This window comes from Mycteria americana, chromosome 1 (genome assembly GCF_035582795.1).
Source record: "Mycteria americana isolate JAX WOST 10 ecotype Jacksonville Zoo and Gardens chromosome 1, USCA_MyAme_1.0, whole genome shotgun sequence".
NCBI lineage: Eukaryota > Metazoa > Chordata > Aves > Ciconiiformes > Ciconiidae > Mycteria > Mycteria americana.
In genome coordinates, this window is record NC_134365.1 from 213,151,847 (window position 1) to 213,178,998 (window position 27,152).

Here is a 27,152-nt window from a genome sequence, read left to right on the forward strand (position 1 = left end):
CTTCATGTTTTTCTTCTTTTGCCTGAGATTACTGACAGATTTAATATATCAGTAGTATTTTTTACATCCTCATTTGTTTGTATTTCTCCTTTTGAAAGGGAGGCACTGTCATTTCCCTGCCTTACTCATATTTTGTAAGAAAAGTTATGAAAGAAGGAACCTTACCCTTGCCTATCAAGAAAGGTTTCCCAGCTGAGTGGAAAAAGAAACCTCTCAACTGCATCCACTTGGGGAGAAAATCCATGGAGAGGATAAAACTTAAGCTGTATTTCTACTGTGAAGTACAAATAGTTCTTGTTGGGCACCATAAGCCATTTAATATGAGAGAGTTACATTTTATGACTCCCCAGCTGAGACTGTTAACTCCCTTCCTACATTTTTAAGGAAAACTGAAATCCTGAAGTAGCCTATGGCTTTTGCTATCAGCCAGGTAGTGACGTTGGCACAGTGCCCCTATCCTTGGAGACTTGTCTTAACTGAAAAGTCTTGGGCCAAAAAACAGTGTATCTGGAGAAAATAAGCACATTGTCTTTTGTTTCAGAGTACTGGGACCACTGAATTACATGTTGTAGGATACTTTTTTCCTCAAATAAGGTGCTTTCTCAATCCCTGGCTATATTTGAGGCAGTTAGCCTCAAATGTGCTCTCCTTTATGCAGTGCTATCCTTTCTGTAGGCAAAGAGAACACATCTGAACAGCTACAATGGATCATCTGACAATTCTTTCATGTGCAGTGGCCTACAGTAACGGTTGCTATATCTGATAACAGACATGTGGTTTCTGTGACAGAGAGAAATCAGTACTTCCATCATCTGATGTTGATCTACTTACCGTTGATAGAAGTTTTTCTTTTCTTCCCTTAAAAGCAGCCATGTTGTAAGTTATTTCCTTTTAGTATATATTTTCCTTGAAAATATATACTTGTTTTCTGTGCTTTGCTCAGTAGCTGCAAACTTGGAAGAGCTTAGGGCTGCAGAATTAAAGCTACATGCAGAGAGACAAAATGCTGATGCAATTAGCTGGTCCGTTTGTGGAGTGACAAGTTCCTGGTAGAAAAGCCAGGATTGCGGCAGAACAGCAGACCTGAACTCCCTGGGATTGTCGATTATCTTGGCAAACCACTGCTATTATGTTCTCTTCATATGAACCTCTGCATTCTCCCCTGGCCCTGAGAGCCTAACAAAGCAGGACTATGAATTAAATGACATCTGAAGGGCCATTTTATTCTACTTTTCCTCCCTTTCTTGACGTAATGAGACTAAAGGTAACAAAAAGACAGCTAAAGAATCAGATCAGGGCTCTGTGATATCCGATCTCCATATTTCTTCTATGCCAAAAAAAAAAGTACTGGGCAGAAGTTCAGTGAGAGAGAAATCTGTCTGACTCCTACAGCAGTCTGGTTGGCTACTTTCTTCCTCAGCATGTAGACAAAGAGGGCAAGCAGATAATTAGTTGTTTGTATAGGTAGGAGTGATATTTTCCAGACACGGAGCCTTTTTTAGCATTGCAATCCCAGCTAGACTGGCGTCATTTGGGAGATGTTGGCAGTGCTGAACAGAGCAGATGGGATGTGAGCATGGTGGGGAATACAATGAGGGATAAAAGAAAGAAGAGAAGAGCTAATCAAACTCCCTGGGAATTTTATTCAGGGAATGGAAATGGGAGAACCCAACCTGGGATCTAGCAGGAATAAACCATAAATCCTCGAGGGTGACAACTCTTACCTAGAAGGGTCGTGGGCAATCAGGACTTAAGAAATAGAAATTTAAAATATGGAAATGAACTAAATGAAATGGAGACCAGTCTCCTGATAACCCTAATGCCCTTTGTATTTCTTGAACAGTAGGCAGAATTGACTCAGAAGAGGTAGCCTTTATTTAAAGGCCTTGGACAGATTAAAAAATAATTCTATCTAGATTAGGGGAAAGACTGTTTCCATCTGGAAGGCTTCTTCCTTTGCTTGAAGAAATCAAAACTGTGTGTCCCAAATAAGAGGCTAAGGAACCGAAAGGGATAGGAGAATAGTTTCAATTTTGAAAGATGCCCTGTCTCACATTTAGAACACAAAAAGACTCAATCTCTCTATATTGCACTTCTGAAGTAGAAATTATTTCGTAGTGGTTGTTTTATTAAAGTAAATATTGAAGGTTTTAGAATTACGAGATTATGATGATCAACAGTCTATACAGATTATTTTTGTGGTAAGAAACAGTATTTTAATATTGTAGAATGGGTTGGATTTAGACAAATTTAAGCTAAAATCAGGCTCAGTGTTTGTATTTAAACATTGGAAAAACTGATTTAGGGACGTGATAAATTCACCATCACTTAAATTCTCTGGTTCAGTCAGAAGCCACATGCTTGATGCAGAAATAACTAAGGGAGGTTATCTGGTCAGAGGGATTCCCAAAAGGTCATAAAGGCAAAGAATATTCTTCCTGCATATTAGGGAAATTTTAGAAAGTGTTAGAGGCCCCATTTTACTTCAGACAAAATAGGCAGAGAGTAAAAATGACTTGCATAAGTTCACACTAGACATGCTGCAGTGGAGTGGGACCTCAACTATGGCATCACTTTGTACCTACCAGACTATGATACCTCATGGAGTCACGTTATACTATTGCAAAGCATGAAGTCTCAATTTTATTTAAGTTTTTTGCTATGTATCTGTATACAGATCTCTCTAACTGTTAGTGAGCTTAATACATGTGTGTACCAGCACTGATAGGTCTAAAGAGCTGATATGTGGTAAAAAGTAATAAAGAATCCCACCTGCTATGTCGATGCTTTGGTAGTTTAAATTTTCATTCTGGGGAAATAGACTTTGCTTTCACAAAGAGTTTTAGTGTGGTAAGGTGCTTTTACAGAGAAAATTAAAGCCATCTATAAAAGACATGGATATATCACTTCCATTTAACTGTGTATAAATAGACCTGAATATTTTCCTTGTTCTGCTCCATACATACGAGATTATATGAAGTGAAATGAAATGAGCCTTAGTGGAAAATTAATTTAAAAAAAAAAAAAAACCCTTGGTTTAAAGAATGGGGGGAAAAATAAGATTGATTTGAGGATGATTAAAAAAAGGCCACCAATATATATTTCTGAATTCATATTATTCTATGAATAATATATGCAATGGGATTATAGCTAATGAAAGGATGAGTCAAGAAATAAATGGGTTTATGTTGCCAGTGGGAAATATCAAGCAGAGTCTAAGAACACTGCTGTATATAGGCTGCATAACTTCATACTGTTCCAGATAGTGTTGTGTGCTCTGAAAAAAGGTGCTACTCACAGGAAATAAATGTTAAAACCTGGAAAAAGTAGAGTAAAACAATGAGAGTAGGCATTTTATTTATCATTTTGAAAAGAGCCTCTCCTAAGAGCCGTTTCCCAACAGCATGCCTGCACAGTCATGAGCAGAGCTACGCTTGACCGATTGTAGTGTAGGAGGAGAAACCAGACCTTAAATATCTGTTATTAAAGATTTCCTTGTATTGAACTACTGCAGAGACACTGACACATAGTGTAAACCTAACTGGCCCTTCAGGAAGATTTTCTAGGAGAAGTTTAATCCGCTGTGTTTTGCCTTGCAATTAAGGACAGCTGGAGAGAGGGAAAGGGGGAAGAAGAGGGTTCGGTACCTCTATATGAATTCCTCTGCCATGCAACCAGGAACATGTGTGACACTGCAGGTGTCCCCAGTGGGAGGACTACCGTGCCCTTATGGTGAAGGGTCATGGTCAATCTAGGTCCGTACCACTACAGAGGACACGGTCCTGCTTTTCTCCTACTTTCCTGTCCTCACTTTCCTTGTAAGCATTTGCACAACGATGCCATAACCAAGATTAAGGAACTGATTTGGTTTAAAACCAAACATCTCATTTGTTTTTATTTGTTCTGGGATAGCTGAGGCGAGATAAAGTCACGGACCTGATTCATCATGCTTTGGCATGATGTAGTATCAGCACAAGGGAGGAACAGAGGTGAGCACCTCCGGGTAGCACTAATTGGTGAGCAGGACTGTTTTTTCTTCTTAACCTATGTGCCAGGTTAAGCTGACTTAAAGCAACAGTGAAACTGTGCCCTTTGTTTCTCAGTAGCCTCATAAATCCATGCCTCAGCTGAGCGTGCACACAGACAGTACTAACAGTTCAGCTGCTAGATGGCAACTTTGTAAGCCACTAATAGCTTTATCACATTCAAATATGAAGCCATGTCACTAGTTGTGCCAGATTTGAAACAGACTTTCATTCCTCATCTACAGTTGTGAGACTGCGGCTAGATCAGGCTGACTATGGCAGAAGGAAGGCAGAACATTGTTGCTTAGAGCGCTTTTATACAATTTATTTCAGTATCATGAGTTCTGACATTCTGTAAAAGAAATCTGGCAAGCAATATGTATTTGCGTTTGGAAAGAAAGGGAAAAGGAAACAAATTGAGGAAAGCTGAAATGCCAGTCCAAGGACTGTGATTACACAGTAGTCATCACTTTAAAAGTTGGCACTAGTCAGCTGGTATTACAAAGTCACCTCAGGTAATTCCCATCCCAAGCATTTGGGAGAAACATTGGTGCTTCAGTCCTGGAAGAGCTGCTAATGCTGAGGTTGTAAAGTCAAGGCACTGTACTGTTTGCCAATGTATGCGGTTATATTGCAGTGTCATTTTTTTCTTTTTGTTTTAAGTTGGCTAAAGACACTACAGGGACTCTCAGTCAGATTATAAACAAATGGCACTGGTCATAATGCAAGTGCCTGATTAAAAATTAAGATGCTGCCCTCAATTATTGTGAGAAACCCATCCAAGACCTCTGAGGCTATGTCTCCCCGCTGTTGAATCACTGCTGAGTGCTCGCTCTGTGTCCAGTCCCAGATGCTGGGGAACATCCAGGCTTCCACCATTGCTCCCAAGCTGCAGCATGCGGCAAGCATCCTTGGGCACAACGCCTCTTCCACAAACCCTTGCAGTACCACTGTCCAGTTACTTCTGTGCCAGTCCCTGGACCAGCTACCGGAGAGACCTGTTTGTGCATGTGTGCATGTGTGTGTCTGCCTGTGGATAAGGCAACTGGGAGACCAGGGGATCCAGGGGCAGTTACTGGGTAGACTGGGTATCTAAGGCCAGTTATGCAGGGATCCAGACTGTATGTGTGTGTATATATATATACATATGTATATGTATTTTCCCATAACAGGCTTTCATCCTTGTCAGCCAAAGAGGGCAAGAGGATAAGGTTGTTGGTGCTGTTGGAATTAGTGTTGGTGCTGTATTTCTTTGTTGATCTGTGTAGCTAGTAAAGCATGTATGCATATATACATATGCATTATATATAAATATTGTGTGTATGTGTGCCTATTGGGAATACATGCTCAGCCTCACTACTGGTTGAACCCAAGAACATGGAGCTATGGTAGCCATACCACTTTTGGGCTACTAGATTTGTTAACCCCTAACACTTTAAACACAGACTTGTACAAAATAGACAAGAAAGGATGTTTTAGCCCAGTGGAGCTGTTCCCTCATATAACGTTGTGCTTCTGATTTTTTTCTTGGAGCATATATTCCCATGTAGATCTATTATATGTCTCTGAAATAAGAATATTAATTTTCAGGAAAGGTCTGGCCTACTTTTTTGTTTCCCTTTACTCACCTTCTGAACCAAAAGGTTTTTGGTTTTGTGGACCACAGTGGACTAGACCACCTGCAACACTGAGAGGCAACGTGCAGATGACAGCAAGCCCCTTACTTATTCAGCCAGATTGACATAGGCGGCACGCTGCCTCCTAAAGGATCATTCTCTGGATGAGGTATAATAATGTGCACCATGCTCACACCTTCCCACCCGTTACAAAGTACCACCAGAGCTGGGGAGCCATGTGGCGCCTGAGGATCTTGGCACTGCTCTGCTTCATCATCCCACTACAAGCATCTGTACTTCCTTCCATCTCCTTTGTTCTCATTTATGGCACTGCACAAACTGGGTGCTTGGAAAGTGTCAGATGGAGGAAGCAAGATGGAGGGAGATGGTATAGGTATAGTCCCACACAACCAGTCCCAAATAAGAGACAACCAATGCCACTTTCTTTGCCTATGTCCTACTTTGTTGAAAGCTTCAAGGTTACTGCAGCTGCTGGGGTTATGAAATATTTTTAATATTCCCTCTACCAATGTGATTTAGAGCAGTTTTTCCCCCTTGACTTTAAAATACCCTCAACACCTCTGTAGGATTAGGGGAGGAGAAAGGGTCTTCAACCTTTCCGGCTGAAACTATTCCTCTTTATGTCAAACAATTTAAATATCCATAGCCATTTGGAGAAGGTGCAGTTGGATCTCTCATTGCTACTTAGCATGCTCATTTGGGTGCAGAGGGCTACACAGCTTCCAGTCATTGCTCCAATAATCATGTAGTGCTCCAAGTGTTTCTTTTCTAGAATAAAAAAGGCGGCAGCTCCTCCAACCTCTGTTGTGAGAAACAGCTCCTCAGGCACCTGAGTCCTGCAAAGGATTCAGATAAAATGATCCTGAGCAGAGATCGCTGCTGGTGGTGTAGGACCAAGTGCCGCTCCTCACTCGGAGAGAGCTGCTGAAGTCCTCCTGCATTTCTGTTCCCCATTTGCTGTGCCAGTTTCCAGGAGTCACACTGTGAAAGCCTAACTCTTCCCAGGAAACCCATATAGCTGCCTGGGGCTTTGACCCCATTGCGCATAAGTCTGGGGCACAGCTCCCGTACCACAAAGCCTAACCTGCTGGGCAGCCCTGTAACCCACCTTCCCAGTCAATGAACCTCACAGAAATATTCTTGGTTTCTGCCTTCTTGGAAAACTGGGTAGCCTGAACCAACGAGTGCTGAGCCCAGCTTATATTTGATCAGTTGCTGATGGATTACAACATAAAAAGCTTTATTCCTACTGGAAAAGGAGATAATGGATAAGCTGAGCATGACACATCGCTCACGACACTGAAGGCAGGAGCTGAGTGTTGGAAATTGTGTAGGAATCTGTGCAGAGGAATGTCAGTATTCTCTAGTGTAGGACTAGGTAGAGCCTCAGTGTAACTCAGTTACTGACAAAGCAAGCTAACTCCTGTGGAAGCTTATTCTGGACCTCCGCTGGAAAGAAACGGTGAATTTAGATGAGGCTTAGCTGGGCTGAGATTTGGTCAGATATCTGATCTAAACTCTATAACTTTTCTTAGTCAAGCCAGCTTCTGTTTTACACCAATGAAAGCTGGCAATGACTCTTCCGGTGCAGGAGAGAAATTCTTCTTCCTTAAAATAGCTGTCATCATGTGTGTTATTTCACCCCTTGCTGTCAAACCAGAGCAATTTTGGGCTAGAAATATTTGTTTCTCATTCAGATTTAGGTCTCTCATGCTGTCCAACACTGCAAACCCCAAGATGTACCTGAGGCATGATGGTATGTACCGTGTGCTTTGTAAATAAGGAAATACAAATGCAACCATGTGTTACATGGGAAAAAAAAGTTAACATTTGCTGGAGTGTATATCCTGTGTTAACTGTCTCAGGTTCATCTTTGCCACGGTTTGCAGCTAACAGAAAAACATCACTTGAAGTAAGAGATAATACAAATGCCAGCTGCTCCGAAGTTTAATAACTAGTTTCCCCTGAAGAGAAAGATAACAAGCAGATTAAAATGGACTGCTGTGGAGGTAGCTGGACTGACTCTATGTGGCCCATTCCTGTGCTCTGTAATTCAATTCTTTTGAGACTGAGAGATTGTCATTATTGAGGTTCACAAGGGCATGTAATATATAAATCACATCTACGGTGGCAAAGTGATAATTTCTTTTGATGAATAGAAGGTAGCTACACGTGGGTGAGAAAAGTACCATGTTTTCCTGTGATTTTTTACAATTTGAACAATTACAGCAGCTGTTATTGCAGAAGTGCTGCAGGAAGGAAATTCAACGCTATGCTAGCTCTCTGCATCAGAGCTTGTCTTGATCGCTGTGTCACAGAGAGCGCTTTCTCCTCCTCCAGCGTTAAGAGGATAGGTGAAGACTAACCATGTGGCTCTTGCCAAGTTTCAGGGCAAAGTAACCTTTCCTTTTAAAAACCACTAATCGCTTGCATAATATGTAGTGTACAAAGTGATCCATTCTATAACTGCCTTGGCTGAACTAAAATCTTGCAGTAAGTTATATGAAACATGCACTTCAAATGGGACTATTTGAACAGAACCTGCTGTATTATTGATTTTTAAGAGCAGAATGGGTCATTACAAACATCTAGCCTGAATAATGAGATGGCAGGTGAGATTGCAATTACTGTATTTCACATATAATCCAGAAGATGTCTGTTTAACCTTAACCTTGCTGTTCCCCTAAAGCAAGGTGGATCAGCAGAACCATAGGTTTTATATATGCTTAATCGATAAAAAGAACATTTAACTCCAAAGCCTGTTCCTTGTCCTTATTTCTCTCTGTCTTTGATTCTGTATGGTCTATCTGTGGATTGCTAGAGGACTTATTTAAGAGTGTGGGTTACTTTAGACACAGATGCAACCTGAAGTGTACTATATAGACTCAGCCTCTGTCCGTCTAATGGGGAAAGCAGGGAGGTCTTCTGGAGGAGGGATGCTCTAAACCTATACTCCTTTGCTTTTGCTTCTGGCCACCACTCTAGCCATGGTACAGGTTAGATGGACCTATGGTGTGACCCTCCAAGGCTGTTCCTGCATCCCTTTGGGTGCTTTGCAATTGCAGTAGCAGGAACTGCCCAGCCTTACTAAAATAGATGTTGAGTCCAGCTTCAGTATCTCGGTGTATGGTATGCCTTTCAGCCCCAGACACAGGGATATCAAAGAAGAGATACTGGGGAGCTGTGTTTCTCAGCAACACCCCAACCTTCCCACTTACACTCTGTTTTCCATGGATATATTTATGTGGTATTTTGCAGTAGATGTGAACTCACTCTACCCACATACTGAGCCCACTTTGAGTGAGTCAGCTCCATCAGACAAGCTCAGCAGCTCTGGTTAACATGCTACTAAGCCTGAGAGGTTAAGAGGGGAAGGTTAGCAGCTCCGGTTCAGTGCCAGCTGAGGGCTTGTGGTAACAGAGGGAGTGTGTCCTCCTGCACATTTGTAGACATCCCCAAGGGGAAACAAAATTAAGACGAATCCTTCCCTGCTTTCATTTCTAAAAATTTCCGTGCTTGAGTTTCCCACCCCTTCAGTGGTGATCTGCTCTGAATCTCATACTTGTGTGCCAATAAAGCTTATGACCAAAGTCACTCCTGGCCCACCCTCATACGAAACGCTCTGCTGCAGGGCAATTTTCTTCCTCTGATGTCCCTCCTGGTAAAACAGAACTGGTTTTTGTGACATGGTGGCTTCCAGCACAGCAGCTGCTGGTAACCAAGTGATTTTGTTAAGCATCAGAGAAGGGTGAGAGCTGGGCTACCTTGCTGCTGTGTCACAGAGCCTGCTGGTGGGACGTAGCTGTGCATGCTGATCAGGGAGGAGGCATGCTTCCCAGTAGGAGGCATGTAATACACACAAGGCAGGGAGAAGAGGTCTGATAGGCAACTGCCACCCAGGATGCATTGCAAAAATGTAATTAATTCCCCCAAGAGCTTTAGAGGTGGGGAGATAACTTTCCCAGACACAGTCTTATTACATACACAAGTAATGGGTCATACACCCATTACATTATACGTGTTGTGGGTATTTGTATTATAGTAATTTCTGAACTTGAATTTAAATGAACCCTCTGTGCTAGCTATTAGATAAAAAGAAGTATTTTGAGGGGACTCATCCAATCAAAAGACAAAAAGGTGCCTCAGCAGAGATGTTTGCAGCTGAGCTGGTCACTAGTCAGTGACTTTCTGACTATAGTCTCTACTGACTGTAAGTGGGGCTCAAAAGGAGGTGTCTGCATTGTAGCTTGAGAAGAATACATCTTAGCCAATGCTGAAGGTGTGTTTCCTTAGAGGGAGAAACCAGCAGTTCTGCTGGCTGTGGATCTGATGCAGGCCTACTTGTTAACAAGTAGTTAAAGTGTGAGAAGGTCATCTGCTCCAATGCTGACGCTCTCACTAGCCCAGGTGCCATGGGACAAGGGAGCTCCCTGGGACAGGAGGACTAAGGTCTAAGGTAACACAGAGCTCCTCATTCATAGTCCTACAGATAAAATGGTTTATGGGGGTTTCTTTGGATATTGTGCTACTATACACCACAATTGTGCTACTCCACAATCACCACGTTTAAGTGCTTCTCCAGCTGTCCTTGGCTTCCTGCTGCCTACCCTGTCTGCTTCTGAAGTGTTTTTTTTCCCTCTTTATCCATCTTGCATGAATTCAGCATATGCATACAGTACCAGTGAAACCATACAGCCTCCACCAATACCATCCCACTCCTCCCATCTCTGCTGCATGGTGAAGTTCAATTTTTTTTGTGCAAAGGCACTTTATAATCCAGATGTTTAATTCCGAAAAGACAGCCTAAATGTTATGGACATGCATCCTGAGTAAGAAATGACTGTCACACCCACCAGCTTCCACAAGGTTTCACTCAGGTGCCAGATATCAAAAGATGTATTAGCACAATACAAAAGCTTTTCAAGGTAAAGTAGTATTTGGGAGCATTAGGGGTTTGTCCTGCTACACACCACCTTCTCAGCTCTGTTCTGGAAATGGTGCAAAACATCCCTAGGTCAGGAGCAAATCTCAGGGGCTTCGCTCATAAAAGCTTACCCCTGGGCATAGCAGTAGCTCAGTGATGTTCATGCTTTCACTGAGTGGAAGGACTTTAACTATGTTTCACCTTCATGCCAGGGATAATTATGGAGTTGACTTCACCTCATCCACTGCCTTTATTCAGGCACTCGAGAGGATACAGTGCTGGGCACAGACAGTAAGATCCTGAGCTGACACAATGCAGAAGCACTGTGGGTTTACTGTTAGTGTGGAAGGAGGTATACTGCTACTGGCAGCCTCTTGACCTGCCTTTGTCTAACAGATTTCACATGGCTCCAAGCCATAGTTCATTCAGCTCCAGAAAAATATGACATAAAAGTGTCATCATTTTTTGCAAACATACCTCAGAAAGCAATAAAAGTCTTGCTGTGCCTATATAAAGGGAGAAAATTAATCATACACTTAGTGTTTATGCTGTGACTTCTCCATTTTTACACTGCTTTATTGCTAGCTGATATTTCATTGTATTACAGTCTCCATCTCAGCTGTGCTTAAGTCACTTGTTTCGGTGTCTCTAAGTTTCCATATACCAAATGGGGATAATGCTTCCTAGGGTTCGTGTTTGTCTGTGTTGTCTCCCACTGGAGACAGTTCAGGGTAAGGAGTGAATCTTATTTCATGTATTAAACAAGTCTGGAAACCTAGTGTTGCCTTACAAGAATTTCTAATGATCCTTCTTGAATGCTTTCACTCCAAATGTTCCAAATTCTTGAAGCAAATAGTTTTTAACTGCTAAAAAAAGTTCTTGTTTCCTGTCAACATTTCAAAACAAGAGAACAACTTGGGTTTTCTAGTGCCATTTTTTGGTTTAAAAAACCTGAGATGACATTTAAGAGAAAATGAAAATGTTCTGTTTCAAAAACAGAGTAAAAATAAGAAGCTTTTATTTTGACATCTCCTGGGAGTGAAAATCAAATTTCCTCTTGTTAAAGTATTTTCCAACAAAATCATTTTTGACATAATGCTAACTTTTTTTGCAGTGGAAGGAGAAGGGACTGGCATGAAGGTGAGTATATTGAGTCCACAGGAACTGAAAGCGTCCATATAGTTGGCTTAGGGGATGGAGCATTACTGGCATGCAAATCAGGATGTGTAGATTTTGGGTTCTAATATATTTTTGAACAGATTGCTCCATACATGCTTTTCAGTTTAACAACACTTTACTGACAAGCAGTGTGATAAGGAACATTTTATTGTTAGATGCTCAGATAAGCCAGAGTCTGGCATTTCCTAAGGCTCCCGGCTCCAGCCTGCCTCTGAAGCAGAAAGGGTTATTTTAGCATCCTGCAGAGGAGTCTATGGCAGCTGATGTTGCTGAACAGCACAGAGACATTTGCCTTGATCAGGCAGAATTAGTGGCATTTTCTTTGGGCTCTGAAGCTGATGCGTAGGAGAGTTTCTCCTGCACCCGCTTGGAAGTGTGCATGTATGTAAGTGGCTGTAATTGAGAGTGTCTCCATTTCCTATGTATGCGACCTTATGCTTGACTTGGATTACTTTAGCAGAATGCACATGCGCACACAAATACACACCCCCCTACACCTTCACCCCTGAAGGTTTTGTCTCTTGGATGCAAGGATTTTAGTCAAGCGAAAGAGTAACTGAAGCAACAAGATCAGCATAGGGATGTCCAGCTGTCTCTTGTCATTGCCATTTCATATGACTGTAAATGAAGCAATTGCTATCTCCTGTTGCCCATGTTGCTTTGATACCTGAAAGCCATAGTCAGAGGCTGAGAATATGCCAGGCGCTACACAGAGCAGTGCAATTAGACAGTCCCTTAATGACAGAGCTTATAATATATACATAGGGCAGAGGACAACAGATGGATACAAACAGATGGGAGGAGGACTAGGCAACCATGCAGTGAGACCACAAGGGTCCACCCACTAAGTGAAGGTTTCAGCTTGCTAATATGTGAGCTTTTCTGCAAGTATCACGCCAAAGAAAGAATGGTGATTGAATCTGTGGATGTGTAGGGTGAACAATTCCCAACCAGGAGGAGTATGGAGGGACTTGTCTGAATGCCAAACAGATGTAAGATAGAGATTGATATCATGAACTTATTGAATGGGTGAGTGAGTTCCTTAGCAATTAACAAGGGATGATTTGGGGATGGGCAGTGATGGGCCTTGAAAATAGAGACCAGCAGTTCATCTGGTGTGACAGAGAGCAAAGAAATGGTAGAAGGGTATGAACAGAGAGGAACAACTGATCAGAGCATTGAGTTAATGCAATGATGGTTGCAGCAGTATTCTGAGCTGTTCGATTACTCATGAAAGCTGGAGAAAAAGGTGCTGTAGTGGTGGCACCACTAGAACTGACAATCTGGGTCTAGCTGTACAAGTAGGCTAACAAGTCTAGATTTTAGAGATGCAAGAGACTGAAAGTCTACACCCTATTGTGTTTCTCTAGAAAATCAGTTCTAAATTGCTTGTTCTAAAATCAGGGCCTTTGAAAGTCATCTATGTTATTGTAATAAACCCTGTCCATTACTGCAAAACTTAGAAATGAGTTAAGAACTGGAGCCCTATTGCATTAGTTGCTGTACAGGTATAAAGTAGTATGGAGATTTTTAATGGCAACACATTTTCCCATTGCTATTTAGTTTTTCTTGCAGTTTGCAAGGGGAACTGTTGGGCTGGGATGTGGAAGTTAAGGAGAAGAGAGGTACAGAAAAAATGAGAAGAAAGATTGAAGAAACATTCAAAGGGCAGAAGTGCAGGGAGAACAGACAAAGATACTATGTGGCTATAGGGATGGAGGGGCTGAAAAGTTGACAAAGAGGAAAGAGTTCCTTTTCAAAGCAAAGAAAACACCTTAGTGAGCTCAAGTGGGACTGTGGGCCCTTGCTTTCACTGCTTGTGCAGCTGCTCCTTCCAGCTTGAGTGGGTTGACTCCTCCCTTGTTATTCCCTTGTGCTGACTGTTGAGCATATCTGAATAGCAAAGAGATTTGCAATTAAGGGAAATGCTTCACAGAGCTAAAAAAGCTCTCATTTTTGCTGAATATATATTTTGTTGCATCTTTTTTCTTTTTTTTTTAAGCCATTCAATTAACAATTAATAATCTTCAGGATGGTCACCTGCTTTTACCAAGCACTGAGGTCTGATCCCTAGGTCTTCTAGCTAGCAAATAAGAAGGCAAGGAGACTGATTTATCATTGCTAAGAAAGCTGTTGCCTGGGTACCTTCATACTTCTGCATTGCTGAAAGACAATGACCTAAAAAAAGGGGAGTGTTTGTAAGCAAATGCTTTGCTTTTCACCTGAGACATCTTTTCAACTGCACCTCTGCTCCGTCCATCCTTCCCTCATTTTGTGCATCAGGCCTGGGTAGGAACGGCTGGGGGGTAGCAGATGGGAGGCTGACTGTTGCTCAGTTTGGAAAGCAGCTCCTAACATTTGGCTCACACCTGTCAACAGACTCCGTATACACTTGTTTATCCTCCTCTGTACCATATGTTTCTATGTAAAATCAGTTCCAATGATCTATTGCCTTACTTCTATCACTCCTATTATGGTCGTAACTGAGCATTTCACAGTCGTTAATGCATTTACCCTGACAGTGTCCCTGTTGCGTAGGCATCTAATATCACCCACTTTACAGATGGGGTAGCTGAAGCTCAGATCAACAGCTCCTCAAAAGTCTTGTTGAAATCAATGGGAAGGAAACACATCACCAGGAGATGTGAGTTTGGGAGAGCAAACTACACGCTCAGTTTCACCCAAGGAATTTGCACTGGAGTGAGGAATCCCTCTTCTGGGTCCTACATAGATGCTCAAAGTGCTGGACCATTCTTGATTTCTTGAGACAGAGCTGTTCCCTGCCTTTGCAAGACCCAGCAGATCTGTGGTTGCTGGTGTCCAGTCTTTTTACACCCTTTGCCTGTAAGACCCCATTCACAACTCTCTGTGTCCTCAGCAAGACCTGGAAGAGATGCTGTCCTCAGCAGAAGATTTAGTTAAAAAGTTAGTTAAAAACTCATTGGCTCAATGTAGTGAGAGCAATCAGCTCAAAAGTCTTCTTCCCAAATGAGAAAAGCTGATATGGACCAAAAAAAAAAATGCTTCTGCTGCTGTGGAGACTGTTTTTCCCATTTCCTCTATTCTTACTTGCCTCTCAGAAAAGAACTTCTTTGCAGCCCTTCAGATTTAAAGTCTATGTAGGAGAGGAACAGGTTTTTTTTAAATGTACTGTATGTACCTATCAGTCACCTACTTATTAATTGTAACTAAAAGCATGATTAATGTGTCATGGATAAGGCTGCTAAGTAACCTTAATCATGCTAATGCATTTCTGTCACTTATACAAAAGGCAGCATTATTATCAGTTTTTACATCCGTGTGTACTAAAGCCTATATATGCAGCAGCTGCAGAGCACTGGTAACGTTCTTTCTGCCACAGATGGGATAAGGTTGCATCATGGATATCTGTATTGCTCCCACAGTGCCTGTGCAGTGATTTATTTCCTCAACACTAGCAGGATTTAATGATGTTACCTTTTGCAAATAATTTTGCCTTCTAAAATGGATAACAACTACAGTTATGAAAAGTATTTCCAGGGGCTCATAATGAATACGACTGAAATTCCTCTGTGGGAGAGGTCAGCATGAAGACCAAGGTGCTACTTAAGCCCTGCAATGAGTGGGAGCTAAGAGATGCGTAGGTCTTACACAAGTGTGAATGTCTAAGGAAAACAATTCTTTTGCTATTGCAGAGCATTATGCTTTCTCTTCTGTGCTCCTTTTCTACGAATATTCAATTGATCCATTTTTTAATAGCCTGGATGTTGGAAAGTTAATTTCCAGGTGCCAAATGCGAAATTTGTAACCACACCTGAAACCTTTGTGCATCCATCCTGTCAAGCAGTCAATGGGTGGATATGCTAAATCAAAGCTAAGCTACACTGTTTAACTTTTAAAATGTTCTGAAGAAAAGCTTTTCACAGAAAAGAGTTTCAAAACTGACACCTCCAGAAGGCTAATTATACCCTACAGTATTAGGAGCAGAAGACAGGTGGGTCACCCTTTCAAGGAACATTCCACTGATGCCTGGGTGACCTGCTTAGACTTGATGCCCTATTTCTGGATGGATAAAGTATGAAGAATACAACCATTAGGCTCATTAAATATATAAACTAAGGAGAAAAAGCCCAACTTCAAATTTGTCTTTTACACTGACTAGCTTTTTGGTTAAATACGATAAAGTTTTATATAAGAGTTTTGGTGTGAACTGCCTGAAACTAAAGAACTTCACTGCAAGATGATGTCTGCAAGATATAATCTGCATCCCTCCTGTGCTGCATGCCTCAGTGACCCAAATAAAGAAACCATTTTAGCTTCCATCTGAATAAGCGCCTTGCTGCATGTAGGCAGGATCTCAGTCAGTAGGTATCTGAGCATACAAATTTGTGAAAGAGTCCCAAAAGTTTGTACAGGGTAATAGTTCTTTTGTTCTAAGCATTGCAGTAGCCAAGTCACGGTCAGTGCACGGTGGGAAAGTAGAGGAGGATTGGTAAGAAAATATAAACTGCTCCAGAACAAGTGTTGTTTGTGTGGCTTTTACAGTCCTTTGCTTAGCTAACTTTCTTTTTTATAGCTCTTTAGTCATCACAGTTTGGTGTAATGCAGTCCACAGTAAATTGTTTGTAGCTGTTCGCATATATTATAGTGACACAGAAATTTGTAAGGTCACCATTAAATCTTGGAATACTGTCCTTAATGTAGCAATTTCACTCTTTTCTTGCAAAACTGTGCTCCCCTACTCTTTCTTATTAACAAACATGATATCCTTCTGTTTGCTTTCCTTTCATTCTGCACAGCTGTACTCTTCTCTTTCATCAAGAGACAGTCACAGTTTTGTTTATCACACTGAAATACGGATTTTTTCTTCTTTATTTATGAATAGCATGCTTGGATTTTCCTTATGGAATAGAAATTAAAACAGCACTGACATTTAGAATGCAAAGGAATTGCTCCAACTGATTACAGTTGTGTTAAAATGAGTCATGCACTTTTGGTCCAAACTTCCTGATGTACACATCCATATATATTAATCACTATGACATCATTGAAGAACTATTTTTACCTTGGTAATAAAAGCTGAATGCATTTGTCAACTTTTCAAATTATATTTAATCCAGTGAACATACAGACAGGTTAGGAAAGACATTTGCTCTCAAATAATAGCAGAGCTCAATTCTACATGTCTGAAAATGCTGTGCATGTAATGGCATGTAAAATATTTGCAGTTTTGAAATGTAGGTGAAAAGCACACTGTAAAAACACAAAATAAATTAGGTTTACCAAGAAGAATTAAACTCACCTGTCAACAAATGCATGGTGTAGTACAAAGATAGGATCATTTGCAGAGCCTTGTACTTGGGACATGGAGCCATTCATGTAGATGTGAAGTGCATTATGTAAACCGCTTTGAGATATGTTTGATATTGCAGTCCGTGGATCAGCAAAGCCTATATATTCAAGAGGAAATCATATGCTGATATGACAATGCGTATAATTCTTTTTCCAGTAAGACTGAAGATCAAAGTACCTACTTTCACTTCATTTACATTCAGCTTTTTAGACACGGGCTTAGGAAAACATGTAAAGGAGTGCTAATATATTTCAAAGGCATAACAAAGATGCAATTAGAATAAGCTAAATTAAAACTCCTGCCATGTAGCTAATGCAGCATGTCAGCAAATGTACTGCTTAATTGCTTTATATTTTTAAATTTCTTTGTCCATTGTGTCTGGCCCTTAAAAGGCAACGTAATCCCTGCAGACATTTATGCGTGTACATTTATTCATGTTGAGAAAATTTATTCACTTTATTTTCATTTTTGATCTCTGTACTTCTAGGTTCCTAAGATAAAACAAGCTATTCTATCTCATCCTATACTCAGTCATTTAATATTGTTTGTCTCTATAGAACACTTTCTTTTATTGATAGGAGCCAGCACAATACAAGCTATAATCTTTACAAAAGGATTTGATAAATAATCAATAATCTTCCACAGTCAGACCTGCAGGATGGAAGTCTGTGGATTGCTGTTATTTTGGAGGGCACTTAAAACATGGGCTTTGAGAAGAGCTCACACAGACCAACCCCAAGTAAGAAATACTGGAAGATGAGTCTCTACATCAGTTTTTATTTTGGTAGCCTGTCCATACCTTAGTTCTGATGTTGGTAGCCCTTCTCAGCATCCTGACAGCCAAGCTTCCTCCCTGCTTGTAAGGACTCCTAATAAAAGTAAACTGAACTATTTGATGCTTCCTGGGATTTTCCAGAATACAAGGAGAAACGTATGTTGTCCTCACAATCTATTTCTTAACCTGATGCTAGTCCTACTATTTAACCCATGCTACAAAACCTCTCTGTTCTCTCTCTTTGATTTGGTTCCTGAAGATGTCTTGTTCTCACCATTTCTGTAAGCTGTAGGATGAGGAAGCATAGTGGAGACATGTTAAAACATCTCTACAAATTAATAATCAAACAAAAAGGGCTGTGAACAATATGCTGCTTGTGCTGATCCTCAGTCTTTTCTCAATATTGTTGCAGTTTATCAAGTCTGCAAGGTGGGGAAAAGAAAGATCTTAGCTCTTTGGGAAATGCCTCACACACTTTGAACACTTGCTTTATTTACTTATTTGGACCAAGAACTAGCATTTGAGTGAGGATCAGCAATGTACTTTTGAAGTGAATCTCCCAATTGTCCTTCTGTTTCATGCTGTAACTTACATCACAGGGCAATTTCTGACTTTGCAAGCTGGATTCCTTTTGGAGCAAATCTAAAATGTACCAGCCATCAGTGGGTGTTCAGTTCATGGGACTGAACTAGAGGTAGTCTGAAAGAACCCCTTCCCTGTCCAAACCCTCATGTACAACATGGAAGTCAGGTCCTCAGTACCAACTGTTTTGCTCTTTGGATTTGCTCCTCTGTGAGTCACACAGAGCATTAATTGAGGCATGGCTAGAGATGCATTATGAGTAGAGCCATACTCTGTGAACTTGGAAACCTGAGGGTTATAACCCATTGGGACTCTGATCTTCTGTGTGAAATGATTGCATCTCTTTGTGACTTTAAATTCCCTCTTCGGCCTTTGCCTTGCCTGTCAACCTCTTCAAACAAGGGAAAAGCTTCTGGCATTAAAACATTTATAATTATAATAAGGATCAAATCATAGCTGTGGCATCTAAGAACCAATATACCATAATAACCATCCATCTTTCTGATTGTAATAGTATCAAAAACATTTTGAGAAATTCAAGGGGAGTCAGAGGAGAAAACATAATCAGGATAGCTGGAGGAGGTAGAATTGGCTTATGATGAAAATTGTAAGACTTCAAGGTGGAGTGAGTCTGGATTTAGGAGAGAAAGAGGACCATGTTGACGCCTATAGATAACTGCAGGTTTTAAGTACATCAGGTGCGGACTGAGATTATTGAGGACACTGCATGGTGACATAAACAGCAATGGGCAGAAGTTCTCAAAAGGAAAATCTTGCCCACAGAAATTTGTCTGATGGTGAATGCTGTGTTACCTAGATTTCATTCAGGGGAAACAGCAGAATAAAACATTACCAAATGTGCTATGAAGAATGATGTACATTGACAGTGCGGCCAGAACTCACAGAACTGTTGATGGCAACAATTTTGGCCGCCTTTACTGATGGCCACAGCAGGTGATCATTGGGATCAATTGATGTAGCAATACTAGGAAGTTTCTGTGAATATTAACTGAAAATGATCTATCTTTATATCATTCTGAAGCAACACGTCCACTTATATTCAGCTGCATTATAAGTATGTTTAAGAGAAGACAGACTTTATGCAGGGTTTAGGCAGAAGGCTAGACGTTTTATATCAGACTTGGAATACTTCTTAAAATTTCTTAATGTGTTGCAAACACTTCATCTAATCATTCATTAAAAATATACAGAATACTTATTTTGGCTCTGGACAACTTTTCATGGAACATCTGAACACAAGCAATTTATCTTAATAATCAAAAACTCTGAACTGGGAGGGCTTTAGCAGCCTCACCCTCCAGCTCCCAGTTAATTGGAGTACATTTTGTCAGTGTCAAAATTGACATCATGTTTAACCATGCACATGAGAAGTTCTAATATCTGATTTCTTGTTACAAAAACTCCATATAAATTGCAAAGTTAGTAGGAATAAAACCACAATGTGGTGTTACTTTATTTTATTAGCCTGGGTCTTATTCTTTTCTCTCAGACATTTTAAAAGACTTCAGGACAATCAGCTATTCAGGATGACATACTATGAAATGGGGTAGTTAAAAAGAATATGTGAAAACATGAGAATTTTTTCAGAGTACAGGAAACTTTGCTGCAGTGGCTGCAGTAATATCACCTCTACAGAAAATGTGAGGCTACAGATCTACAAGAGCAGTGAGAGCTCCCTGCCTCTATATAGGGGAATGCCGCTTTCCCCACCTGCCTTGCCCCGTGCTGTGCCTTCCCATGCATTAATTGCAGCTCTTGGCAGACCTTCTGTCAACTGATTTAACTCACTAATCTGGCAGAAACCTACCCTGGAGTTTGGGATCTCAGTTTTTTTCCAGGCTACTGAGATACAGTATCTCATGTAAGGTTATGATGAGAACCAGTGTTGGTACCAAAAATGGAGGGAGAGCAACTGGCTGGTGGTGGAGGAGATGGCATAGAGAAGTGGGCTGTCCCTGATGGCAGTGAGCTGTTAAATCATCTGGCCAGTATAGGAAGCTGTAGCATTCAGACATCCTTTTAAACCCTCGTTTAATTATGGTACATTAGAAATAGCCATTAAGGAATACATCACTGTAGTGAATGGAATTTTTACCAGTGATTTCAATGAGAGAAAAATCACATTTTTAAGAGATCATAAACCTGATTCTGCTCCTTCTGATAGCACTGTAAATCGGCAACAGTGATTCAGTGGATTTGCAGTAGCTTCACTGGATCCAGGCCAAATTAAATCAGATGGGGATTTAGCCCAAATTTTATTATAGGAGGAGCTAAAGATGCCACTCAAAATTAAGGCTGCTTGACAGTTTTTAGGATGATATATAGGTAGTTCTCATTGAACAAGCAGTTGGGTCAGGTGTATGTCTTTTAATAGAGTATTTAATTATATTAACAGCAGATTTTACAATCTAATAATGGAGACCACAGAAGTCCATGTACATTCAGTCAAGTGCAAAGCTTTATATATTGAAAGCAGGTAGTGTTTTCCTCAGTTGCTCATTTGCCACTGAGTGAAGTGCTGTAAGTACGCTTAGCAGAGGGTATACAGAGCTTGGAGAGCATTAGCAGCATTCAGTGCTACACAAATAGAAGAACCATTCCAACAATCCTATCTCCTCTGATTATCTTAGTGGACTGCTTAACATCTGTGGCATCCCTAACATCACTGAGCTATTCATAACAGTTTTGCAGTTTTTTTTTTTTTAACTGCAAAACTGTTTTTCTCACAAAATAAATTTTTGTTTTGTATGACTTTCTAGGCCAGTGGTTAGGACAGCAGGGACTTTAAAGGTCAAATTCTGCTTTGTATGTTGCATGTTGAGGGGATCGAGTTCACACTGAGTGGATTGAGTGCACCCTCAGTAAGTTTGCAGGTGACACGAAGCTGGGCGGGAGTGTTGATCTGCTTGAGGGTGGGAAGGCTCTACAGAGAGATCTGGACAGGCTGGATCGATGGGCTGAGGCCAACTGTATGACATTCAGCAAGGCTCAGTGCCAAGTCCTGCACTTGGGCCACAACAACCCCATGCAACGCTACAGGCTTGGGGAAGAGTGGCTGGAAAGCTGTCTGGCGGAAAAGGACCTGGGGGTGTTGGTCGACAGCCAGCTGAATATGAGCCAGCAGTGTGCTCAGGTGGCCAAGAAGGTCAATAGCATCCTGGCTTGCATCAGGAATAGTGTGGCAAGCAGGACTAGGGAAGTGATCGTGCCCCTGTACTCAGCTCTGGTGAGGCCGCACCTCGAATTCTGTGTTCAGTTTTGGGCCCCCCACTACAAGAGAGACATTGAGGTGCTGGAGCGTGTCCAGAGAAGGGCAACGAAGCTGGTGAAGGGTCTAGAGCACAAGTCTGATGAGGAGCGGCTGAGGGAGCTGGGGTTGTTTAGCCTGGAGAAAAGGAGGCTGAGGGGAGACCTTATTGCTCTCTACAACTACCTGAAAGGAGGTTGTAGAGAGGTGGGGGTCGGTCTCTTCTCCCAGGTAGCAAGTGGGAGATAGGAAGAGTGGAAATGGCCTCAAGTTGCACTAGGGGAGGTTTAGACTGGATATTAGGAAAAATTTCTTCACTGAAAGGGTTGTCAAACATTGGAACAGGCTGCCCAGGGAAGTGGTAGACTCACCATCCCTGGAGGTATTTAAAAGATGTTTAGATGTGGTGCTTAGGGACATGGTTTAGTGGTGGACTTGGCAGTGTTAGGTTAAGGGTTGGACTTGATGATCTTAAGGGTCTTTTCGAACCTAAATTATTCTGTCACTCTATGATTCTATGTCTGAGTCCAACTGGCTGATAAACTTAGTCCCACTCTCCCTGAGGATGATTTTTTCTTTAATAAGGATTTCACATTTTAGAGTAGTGCAAGTCAGGTACATGCATTTACTTTAAAATAAGAAGAAAGATATAGATATAAGAATTTTAAGTCCATATTCTTGCTGGTCTTTGAAGTTAGTGATGTTCTTCTGGCTTATGTTCATGGAGTTTTTCTGCCATTGGCAAACTCACAGGAAATTTTTCAGGGTTAAATCTTACATATTTTTTCAAGCAATGTTATTACTGTAATCTCTCTAGAGTGAGGTAGCTGCAAGATCTGCACAATTTGGCCTAGGGGGCTGTAATAAATGAAAGTTTGTGATTATCTAATTTAGACCATGTCACCATCTAGGGTTTTTTTCTTAAAACAACTCTTGTAGAGCTTCACTGTGGTCTGGGCTGAACAGTCTTTCTAGTTTGCTGGTAATGACCCTCTGCATCTTGACAGCACTTTCTCAATGTGCAGCATAAATTTACCCAGAGGTTGAAAGTTTGAGCTGGTTGAGGGATGTTGGCTGTAGGCTAAAACTTTTTTAATTAGAAGTTTTCTGTTGGCAAACTTCATTTTGAGAAACCATTTTTCATTAGCTATATGGATCGCAGTGAAAAAAACTGGGAAAAGTTTTCCAGATGAAAATCTCTCACAAAAAAAGGAAAATGTCCTATTAAAATGAAATTACATTTTGAAGTGTTTGATGTTTTATTCCATTATTTTATGACAGAACAGCAGTAACGATACATAATTGTGACAGACAATGGAATGCTATGACATGGCTTGACTTGATACCATGTGTCATGAGTTAATTCATGAATAATGAAAGTGATATAGAGTTTTAGAAATTTTTTTAAAATGTTCTTTTGTCTTTCTGCAAAGCTTAGAAAGCACTGATTTTCATTTGAAGTTGCCATGAATAAAATAATTTCAAATGTGGAATTTGCTCACAATGAAAAAGAAATCCTAAGTTTTTCAGCCATCTCTTATTCTTAGGAGGTAGCATTCAAGGTGTCACACCACAACTGAACTGCACAAAGAAGAAACCCAACTATTTCATTTGCAGTCAGCTAATCCATTTCTGATCTTACCTGCTGCTTATAAATTAGATTGATTTTCTGTTCTCTTCTTGTATCCATTAAGCTTCCAATGAAGTCAACAGTGTTCCCCAGTTAGGGCCATAATTCAACAGAACCTATTTAAAATAATTGCTTCCACTTCAAGGGGCAACATAGAAACTGCTTTTCACATGTTTTTCAGTCAAAGCAGAAACTGGCCTGTCGCAGAGTGAGAGGGCAACCCACGTGCTCAGACTCAGGGGAGTGTTGTTTTATTGAATAATATTGACCGTTGCTGTTTATGGCTGTTGTGGTTACTCTTCAGTGACGTAATTTCTGTCTCTGTAGCAGCATTTTCTGTTAGTCAAACAGAGATTTGGCCTGCGTTGTTGGCATCTGCTCATAATGATGCTGATACCTACCCCTCAGAAGGGTAAAAAGGTGTTGTCTTTGTTCCAGTGCACTCAAGCATGGCAGAGCATAAAATTTTGCCCCAAAGTGGTTTTTCTATGTGATTGGTTCTTCTAAGTGATTACAGTGTTTTCCATTACAGAACTAAAACTGAGGAGTAAATCTCACATTGGTGTAAATCAGGAGCCACTCAATTGCAGTCACTGGCTTGGTTCTGGTCATCTTTTGTAAATCTAGAGTAACTCCAGTAAAGTCAATGGACTTACTTTGGATTTACTTTGGATCTAAAATAGATTAGAATTTGACCTTAGGTGTATTGGCACAAACTTCTGTAAACAAGTAAAGAAGGATTGAAAAGCTTTTTGCTTAGAAAAAGAAGTAAATGTTAGGAACTATAGGGTGTTAGTGGGTTTGTAAGAATGCTGTCACACAGAAGTGGGCACTGGCACAATAAATGCAAGCTGGCAATTTAAGCTTGGCATGTGTACACAACAAAAAACTAAGCAGGCCATTTGTAAGAAAGAAGCTAACACAGTATGGGTTTTTTTTGGCAGCAAAACTAGTTTAAAAACTTTCCACCATCTTTTTCAACATTAGCCATGTATTCTTGGCGTCGCATTGCAGTTCACTATCTTGTTAACTAAATAAGTTAGTTGACAGAAACATTTGTGGTCCTGTGGTGTAAAGTTGAGTGTTGAAATAATTCAGGTTAAAAAAAAAATATCCTCAAAGAAAAAAAAAAAGAAAAAAGCTGTCTCAGAATAACAGTGTCTGATGGAATAAGCTCCATCTCCATAGTAATACAGATAAATGCTTACTGAGCCACATCTGGCTCACATTCAGACAGACTCATCACCCAAAGAGCCACTTATCGTGGAACACTGTGGACACATTCTCACTCCAGTGATCTCTGGCTCTAATGAAATGTTCTTATGGAAAGAAAGGTAATATCACTCTGTTGACCTTTACTCTCTTCCATACCAGCTCTTGGGCATTGTAGATCTCCTTTAGCTAGGCTATAAAAGTTAGATGACAATATAGGCTCTGGTAATTGCACTGGGAGTTGGACTATGAGCAAACATGGTCACTTTCTTAACAGAATTTCCCCTAGAATAGAGAGGATCTAATGTTAGGTTGCTTTGGGTTTTTTTGGTGTGATGTCCACAGAGCTTCTGAGGAGGGGACATTCATTGCCTCAGTCTTACCCTACTGAGCTTTTCCTCACTGTGCTGCATCTTCCCAGGCTCCCTCCACGGGGATCCTAGGACTTGCAAAGGTCCACCTTCACTGACAGGAGAAAAGGAGCTGCTCAATCTCTTTTCTTCCCTTTTCGAATCACATACAAGGGATCCTACAGATGCTCTGAAAGAGCTATGGTCTGTGTCAGGGAGGGCACATCTAGACAGACTGATAAAACAAGCATGCCCTGCCCCTGCGTTGAGCTAACTGCATGCATCCAGAAGCCATGCAGCACTATGACCAAGATAATATATGGCACTTCTGTAGCTACCTAAGCTGTATGGCTTCTGAATCATATCTGACCTGCAAGAACATGTAGTTTTTTTCCCCAGTCTATTGGAAGAACTATCTGAATCACATGAAATCCATTAGAGACTATTGGCAGCAACCATGACATGCCTTGTGTGGCATTTGGAGGGCTCCAAATGACCACAGTGGTGAGCTGGAGCTACATAACCTCAGTTAGGAGAAAGATTAACACTCTTCAGTTTCTGAAGGGTTTTTACACAGAACAAAAGAACTCACTTGAAGGAAAATATGATCCAGAAGAGCTCTTTTCAGATGCAGTGACATTGTCATTATTCAGATTAAAGCATGACCCTCTTCAAGTGTGATTGGCAGATGACACTATGTTATCAACAAAGACCAGCCGTGACTGTGCTTGCTAGCCATGAAATTAATACAACAAAGACACGGCAGTAGAGAAAGGGTTTGATTGATTAATCAGACAAAACACTGATTCTGATTTTAGAGTTAAAATAACTTCTTCCTGATTCTTTGGGAACTGTAGGTGCTTTCCTGATCATTGTGCAATTCTGTTGAATATCTATGTTACTGCCTTTTTTTCAAATAGCTACTGTTATTTTCAATAGGAAAATGTATCCATTTGTATCAAAGGGGTATACTTGATCTATGACTCTGTTTAGCTGTAAGTTTAAACTTAGCATTGACAAAAAGCAGGTTTTGCCCTTTTTCTGCAAGTACTCATGAATTATTGTTATTTAATGAACAGTCATGATACTGAAATTTAGGCTTTGTGAGTGGTCCATTTTGACTCTGCCTTCTCAGCAAACCCATATGTGGCAGTGCGTAACTTCCATAGACTGTGCCTTTGCTTTTGTTTACTATACCAGCAGCATGATGGTAGACCCTCATTATTTCATGACTTGTTTGCTTTAATTCCCTTTTCCACTCCTCCTATTCCTGCTCCTCCTATTCCACTCTTTGCATCTATTCACATACTTCATGAAGAAAAATGTGAGCAAACCTCTGCTCAATTATGTCACCTTTTTCTTTCCCAAACTTCACATGGTTCCCTTTCTCAAAGGTAGAAAGCACAGCTATGTCCAGAGCTGGAGTTAATTAATGTCTGGATTCTCTGTTGTCTTCAGCAGACAAAGTCTACATTTTTGACTGTTTTAAGAGCAGAAACCGGTTCACCTTCTTTTCCCAAGAAAGCTTTATGGCATTCCACACTGCATTAAGAGTAATACTGAACATATTAAAAGCTTTGCTTTCTTGTCCTCACACCAACTCCTATATTGCATTGTTTTGGCCCTTGCACAGTTCCTTGCAAGCAAAAATCTCGGGGACATCAAAAGTAGGTCATATTTGATTCAGCTGATATATGATACTGTAGCAATATTTATTGATAAATATATAATGTGCTATCCTTGTTTATTAGCAATGTAGCAAGATTCAAAAGAGATTGGGTAGACAGATAATTAAGAATAACTATTCCTTTTAGCAAAGAACCCTTGTTTACTAGAAAATTAGGAACATTCAAAACAGGTTGAATAGTTAGAAAATTAAGATAAATAACTATATTCTTTTGGAAATTATACTAAGGATCATTTTTGAGGTATAACAATCCTTAGAGTTTGGGGAGAGGTCTGCTATGGAGTTCACGGTAGCAGGATGTAGACATAACATGCCCACTGGCTGCATTCTCTTTCACCCTTGTTGTCCAGCCTGGCCTCTGGAGGACAGTGGATTCCAGGGAAAACCTGTAACCCACATGGACATGGTTATGATCATGTGTAAGTAGATTATTAGAAGATCTTCTTTTATGCAGTGCTACATTTCTTTGCTATGCCTGGTGCTGACTATAGCAGGAGACAACATCTAACAGATAGATTTAGGGTGTGATCTAATCTATAGCTTCTATTTTC

At 40.7% G+C, this 27,152-nt stretch overlaps 2 protein-coding genes across 9 annotated transcripts in view; one reads left to right on the forward strand and one right to left on the reverse strand.

Moving 5' to 3' along the window:
* NOX4 (NADPH oxidase 4) overlaps positions 1-27,152 on the forward strand; it is a 185,965-nt gene that overhangs the window by 150,757 nt on the left and 8,056 nt on the right. The window contains exon 19 of one of the 8 annotated variants that reach the window (XM_075491138.1): positions 26,952-27,020. The exons of the other annotated variants lie outside the window; for them this stretch is intronic. Within the exon in view, the coding sequence (XP_075347253.1) occupies positions 26,952-27,020 (69 nt within the window). The remainder of the gene's footprint in view (positions 1-26,951; positions 27,021-27,152) is intronic. 8 annotated transcript variants of the gene reach the window in all.
* Positions 1-27,152, reverse strand: part of TYR (tyrosinase) — a 50,644-nt gene that overhangs the window by 12,248 nt on the left and 11,244 nt on the right. The window contains exon 3 of the mRNA XM_075491145.1: positions 17,047-17,194. Within this exon, the coding sequence (XP_075347260.1) occupies positions 17,047-17,194 (148 nt within the window). The remainder of the gene's footprint in view (positions 1-17,046; positions 17,195-27,152) is intronic.